Source organism: Haplochromis burtoni, unplaced genomic scaffold (genome assembly GCF_018398535.1).
Source record: "Haplochromis burtoni strain Fernald_Lab_line unplaced genomic scaffold, NCSU_Asbu1 Contig_1561, whole genome shotgun sequence".
Taxonomy (NCBI): domain Eukaryota; kingdom Metazoa; phylum Chordata; class Actinopteri; order Cichliformes; family Cichlidae; genus Haplochromis; species Haplochromis burtoni.
In genome coordinates, this window is record NW_024583922.1 from 1 (window position 1) to 6,568 (window position 6,568).

Sequence of the window (6,568 nt, forward strand, 5' to 3'; positions counted from 1 at the left end):
CAACAATACAAGAATGTTTGTACTTGACACAACTGTTGCAAAGCATGTATGAGCATCAAAAGAGACCGCCAAAGATTTTTGAGGACAATCAAGGGACTATTGCATTGGCAAAGAATCCTGTTAACAGACAGAGGTGTAAGCATATCGATATCAAATATCATTTTGTGAGATCAACAGTTAATGCTGGAAATTTGATATTGGAATATTGTCCGACAGGTCTGATGGTGGCCGATGTTATGACAAAGCCAGCAACAAAGGGGAAGTTATTGAAGTTTGAGAAATATATGTTTGGAGTGTAAACAAATAGTAAAGAAAAACTGTTTCTTTTGGAATGTATGTAAAGCTGACAACGTGAGTGCAAGTGGGGGTGTTGAGCTAGTTAATAGGTATCCCCTCGTTGTCATCTGTTGTGATTTTATTTTGAAAGGATGCTTCCTGTTATGCTGCAGAGTGCACGCGAGAATTGTGTTGTTCCGGTGAAAAGCCGATGCCCCACGTGTGATTATTTCTCCGTCTAGACAATATAAGTATCTTCAATATTCATGCAGATTCTGCTGCAGGACCCGTCTCTGCTAACAGTAACGCAACCAAGTGATCAGTTTGATATCAATCTTTTGTGATACACCGTCATATTTACATTATTAGTTCAGTACGAATGATTTGCTTTGGTACCTGGTCAAACTTAAGCTCTCCTCTATGTACATTTTTTTTTCATGAGAAAGGATATGAGGTATTTTGCAAGAGATGTTTTAAATATTTTCAACAACGTGATCATAATCGGAAGAGAATGGCTGGATGGATATTGATTTATATCCCACTGCTGTGTGGACAAAAGTACAGGCTAATAGGACATGCTGTTACACTTACAGGACATGCATTTGCCATGGAAACCTATGCCATAAAGGAGGTTTTGCACTTATGTGTTTCCTAAGTGCTCCCACTTAATAACAATAACAATAACAGCATTTACAGTTGACTGTGGAATATATAAGAGGGAGGAAACATCACAAACTGAATTGTTGCAATGATGGGAGTAGCAATCTGAGCAGTCAACAAAGATACTCCCTACTCACACCCTGCCACACAGCCAGCTCTGAGATGTTTTTCAGCATAGTTTTGAGAGGATGACCTATTTAAAGTAATTTTAAATAAGGAATCTGTGTGCACACTTCAAAATTAAATCTAATCCGATTACGGTCAGTGTCTGCATGCTGCATTTAAAAAGTCACTTTAAAAACACATTGTTCAGTTTCAGAATTTTAAAGTAATTTCAGCCTCATAGTGACTCAAATATTTACCTTATCTCCAACTGTGACAGATTTTTACATCACTTTGACAAATTAAACATGACACATGATCGAACATTGATGAGTATGAGTTGTATGGTAAATATTTCAGAGGATTGCCTGGCTGTTTGACAGCTGCATTACTATCCATAGAATCAAGCAGTTGGCAGCATAGATTTCATTCTTAGCTGATCATATGTACATAATCAACATCAGTGTCCTGACATTTGAGATACACAGGCTTGAAAAGTGTTCATAGCAAACAAACCTCTCACTGGGATTTCAGTGTTTTTAAAAATTGAAACTGCTGCAGATTCATTTGTTCTGTTTTGACTGTTTTTGATTTTTTTCACAATGTTGATTAAGTAAGTTGAAATTATTGGAAAATAACCTTGAATTTTCACTTACAGATGACAGATTGTTTTTCAGTGGAATAATTTAGCTTTGACAGCGACGTTATGAATGAGGAAATGAATCGGAGTGTCAGTCACGCAGGTTCAGTTGCGGCAGGAGGGGAGGAGTCAGAGGGAGTTAGTTTAAGAAAATCTGTTCTAGCAATCTAGCAAGTTTAAGACATAAAGTCTGTTACCACTATAACTAACTCGGAGTTTTCCCTCATCTCAGAGTTGTTAGCTAAATCTGCTTACTGGAGTACAGCCCACGTGAGGTATATTTCTTCATACAATCATTAAAACATCTCCCACATGACGTACGTGCAAAACGTAAACCCGCAAAAGGCACACTGAAAAACGTACATGCCCCCCTAAAACGGCCATCTTCTGAGACGACCACTTTTGGCAAGAAATTTCTCGACTATGGAGAAGTTACAGTAATTACCGAGCCTGTTCGTTTTCTCTTCTCATTTCTGTTTCACATTAAAAATGAGACCGATTATTCTGCTCCTCCTCTTCTGCTGCGCAGTGTGTGTGTCTGCAGGTAGGTGTTGGGTGCTGAAGCGGAAAACAGGGTTGTTCAGGCGTCACAGATTAGTCTTGGCCTAATGTTTCTCAAAGAATAAGAGCAGAGCTTTAGTTTGTTACATATTCATTAAGTAATCGCGTGCTGGCTATCAACCGTGTATTTATAGCTTGCTTTGCAAACATTCATTAGTCTGTACTTTTTTATGTATTTCCACAGGAGAACATGATGTAGCCCATCTGGTGTAATCTAAAAACAAATGTAGCTCAAATCATTGTATAAACTACAAATATGTTTATATAAGGGATTTTGAAAATTTAATCATAGCCTAAATATTTTTGATTTATGTGGAAATGAAACAGCTTCTGTGTTTCTGTAAATGCTGCTATGAAAGGTTGCATTTCTGTACAAAAACACCCAAATTGAGCTGTTTTACAGTTTCGTGTTTTAAGTTTGGGGTTTTGTTTATATTTACGTTTCATACTGAGCTATTAAGTGAATTGTTGCTGGATGTTTTTCTGTCAGTTTGAATAAAAAAAATTTCAGAATATATTATTAGGTTTATTTTCAGCTTTATATTGTTTATTGAAGTGATTAATTATCTACTGTGTATTGTGTATATACAAAATGAAATGAAACATGGGATTTTAAGTTGTCAATAACTTTTTTCCAGTCACTCACTCTCTGCAGTATTTCTACATTGGATCTTCTGAGGTCCCAAGCCTCCCAGAGTTTGTGGTTGTTGGGATGGTCGATGATGTTCAGATGATTCACTATAACAGCAACACCAGGAGAGCTGTGCCCAAACAGGACTGGATGAGCAACGTCACAGAAGATGATCCACAGTACTGGGACACGGAGAGTAGAGGGTTCAGTAATGCTGAGCAGGTGTTCAGAAACAACACTGAAATTGCAAAGCACCGCTTCAATCAAACTGGAGGTTTGTTTAAGATTTATCTTATCTTTTCATCTTCATTGTAAACCAGCACTCACATGTTCTCCAACTGCATTACTCCAGTTTTTTGTAAATAACATCATTTTATTTATATGTCTGTTCTGTGTTGGACTCATGTCTGAACTCACACCTGAATAAACAACAGTCTGATTCAACACACACACTGAAGAGTCAGAGACCATCAGATGCTGCTCATTTGCAGTGTTTCTGACTCAATAATAAACAATCACTAAATGTTTTAAAATGACATGTTATCTCCATAGATTAAATCAGAATAAATTTATGCTCGCCAACCCCAGCTACTGTCTTTTTGTCTCATTCTGCATCTTACATGACGGCTGGCTGTTTAAGAAGTAATCAGCTCTTCTGTTTTGGTGTCTGTGGATCAATACTTCTTTGCAACGCACTATGATTTTGCTTCTCTCTCTCACAGGTATCCACGTTGTCCAGTTAATGTATGGCTGTGAATGGGATGATGTGTTTGTTCGAGGATATCACCAGTACGGCTATGATGGAGAAGACTTCATAACATTTGATGTAAACACGGAGACATGGATCACTCCAGCACCTCAGGCTGTCATGACCAAAAATAAGTGGGATCGTGATGCAGATTGGAATACGAAGAGGAGAAAGTACTTAACTCAGGACTGTGTTGACTGGCTGAAGAAATATGTGAACTATGGTCAGAAAAGTCTGAAGAGAACAGGTAGGTTTCACTCGAACTGATTTAGTTTCATGCCACGTCTTCTCCAAGTTTTGGGAGGGAATATTTAGGTAATGCAATGTTACATTTTTGTAATTATAAAGCGAAATATAATATTTAATTGCATTTAAGAAACATGCAGAAGGAGATGGGAGAATACAACTCATCTTAAATGTGTGTTTTTTTGAGTAAGAAATCTCTTTTATAATATTTTCATAAATACAGAGAAATATTCGAATTGCTATTATAACATTTTCTTGAGCACAAGCTGGGTACCTTGTGGTTGAGTGTGTTTTGTTTGCACATGATATTCTGTTTTTGTATTTGAAGTTCGAATTTTGTTTCACAACCTGGTCAACTGATGTTGTATTTGAAATTTATTCTGGTTTTAGGCATGATGGCTGTGGAAAATTGAAAACGTGAAAAAAAAGGGTTATTTTGTTAAATGTAATCATAATACCAGCATTGTACATATTCCAATGTAATAGTAATAATAATAATTATTATAACTGTTTAAAAAGAGAATCAGTAAAATTTCTCTGTCTCTCCAGTTCTTCCCTCAGTGTCTCTCCTCCAGAAGACTCCTTCTTCTCCAGTCATCTGCCACGCTACAGGTTTCTATCCTCACAGAGCTGAGATGTTCTGGAGGAAAGATGGAGTGGAGCTTCATGAAGGTGTAGAGAAAGGAGAGATCTTTCCCAACAATGATGGGACCTTCCAGATGAGTGTTTATCTGGACCTCGGATCTGTTAGACCTGAAGACTGGATGAGATATGACTGTGTGTTTCAGCTCTCTGGTGTGAACGAGGACGTCATCACTAAACTGGGCAAAGCAGTGATCAAAACCAACGAGGGTAAAAGTGAAGGTAGGAAACATGCACGAAGTTTAGTGTAAAAATCATGCGGTTCATGTGCTTTTATTTGAGTTTGATGAAAAGTGTAAGTTGTATACATGATTATGAAGATTTTCATACTGATACTGATTTGTTAATTTCTTAATAAATATTACCATTTAAAGTTTTGGGTGCTCTGATTTAAATTATTGTCCAGTTTGCTGTCTTTTCACAGTTTATTTAAATTTGCGAGCATCTTTTTTTTTGTATTATCTGATTAGCAAACTGATGTTTGTCTCTTTTAACATGTTTCATTTGTTCAGGTTATGATTCATTTGTTGTTGTGTCATCTACAGGAAATTCACTCGCCATGATCATCCCGATGATCGTTGCAACGCTTGTTCTCGCAGTGATTGCTGTAATTGGTTTTATTGTCTACAAAAAGAGAACAGGTAAGAGACAAAAACAGAAATCTTTTTTACTCGGTGTTCTTCTTCGGTGTGAAGGAGGACATCGTCACCAAACTGGACAAAGCTGTGATTAGGACCAGTGAAAGTAAGGCTTAATTCTTACTGGTCTGATTCAAAAGCTGTAGACTTTGGGTATAAGCCAGTCTAAGAACAGTAAATCTCATTAGAAAAACTTCATAAGTAAACCTTTAGAAAGAGGGTGGGAATTTAAAGATAACAGTGTAAATTTTATTTGACAGTTTCCTATTTACTTTTATTTTTATGTGGTAAATATGAATATTTTTCAGTAAATGTAAGTTAAAAAGCACATATTTGACATAACAGAAAAACATTTTAACCAATAAACAATCATTTATGACGCTTCTTCTGAAAAAAATGAACATATTTGTTTTCTTTTTCTTTTTTTAAGCCTTACCAGGATGGTCCAGGGTCATGATCATCTATGTTGTCATTGAAGCTTTTGTTGTCCTCTTTGCTGTAACTGGACTCATTATGTCACGGTCTGGCTGGCAGACCGTGGGGATATGGGGGAATGAGGACCCAAAACGCATGGTTCTGCGATGCAAACAGTGCACTTTATTTACAGTGAAGGTAACAGATGCACAATAAATCCCCTTTGCTCCCTAGACTCCCATGTGTGTGTTCCCCTCCGACGTCCGTGCTCGTGCTCCCGGCAGTTGTGTTTCTGCACACCCTGTGCGTGCTGCCCTTCTGGTCCCTCGTTCCACCTGAAGGACAATACAGAAGCAGCCGTTAAACACTGAACCCGCGCGTGCACGATCCGCACTTCCTACTACTACACACTGACTTGGAGTCTTAGCTTAATGATCCCGGTGGGAGCTCCAACACTCTCCTAAGTAGCTCCCCCGACGAGCCCTGATCACCAACAGGTGTGTGGCAGGAACTTCAGGTGTGGCCAGTCCTCCTGCAGGGCCACACCCATCAGGCCTGCATGTGGCTGTTCTCCATCCTCCAGCCACACATGTACACACCCTGCCTCTACATATGAGTGGAAACCCGAACACAGCATAGTGCAGAAAAACACACATCCCCAAATAACAACAACACTAATAATAATAATAATAATAATAATAATAATAATAATCCATCCTGCTTCATCTGGGTTCAAACTCCACCATTGCTCAACCACTGTCCATTTTGTGAATGATAGCATGTATGTGTGTTTGTGTTTCAGACAGAGGGATAAGGCTCCCATTAGAAAGAGGAAACAACCCTCCCTTCCTCCCCCCCCCCCTTCCTTCCCTCCCCTCCCTTCCTTCCCTCCCCATCTCCAGCTGCCTCCCTCTTCCCGCTCCACCACAACCACCCACACATGCAGGGCCTTGGGGTAAAGGTGTGTCACCAGGGTGCAGGGGAGGCATCCCCCCCTCTGTCCCCTTCTG

At 38.8% G+C, this 6,568-nt stretch overlaps 1 protein-coding gene across 6 annotated transcripts in view; it reads left to right on the plus strand.

Moving 5' to 3' along the window:
• The first annotated feature begins 1,212 nt into the window (after positions 1 to 1,212).
• The window catches only part of LOC102305191 (class I histocompatibility antigen, F10 alpha chain-like), a 10,265-nt gene continuing 4,909 nt past the window's right edge, over positions 1,213 to 6,568 (plus strand). For 2 of the 6 annotated variants that reach the window (XR_006053661.1, XM_042217058.1), the window contains exons 1-5: positions 1,215 to 2,222; positions 2,878 to 3,144; positions 3,593 to 3,865; positions 4,414 to 4,728; positions 5,052 to 5,147. Coding sequence is in view for 4 of the 6 variants with exons in the window: in XM_042217058.1 (XP_042072992.1) it covers positions 2,168 to 2,222; positions 2,878 to 3,144; positions 3,593 to 3,865; positions 4,414 to 4,728; positions 5,052 to 5,147 (1,006 nt within the window). In the remaining 2 variants the exon portion in view is untranslated. Of the gene's footprint in view, positions 2,223 to 2,877; positions 3,145 to 3,592; positions 3,866 to 4,413; positions 4,729 to 5,051; positions 5,251 to 5,574; positions 5,995 to 6,568 lie in introns of those variants that run through there. The other 4 variants (XM_042217056.1, XM_042217057.1, XM_042217059.1 and 1 more) reach the window with 4 other exon arrangements.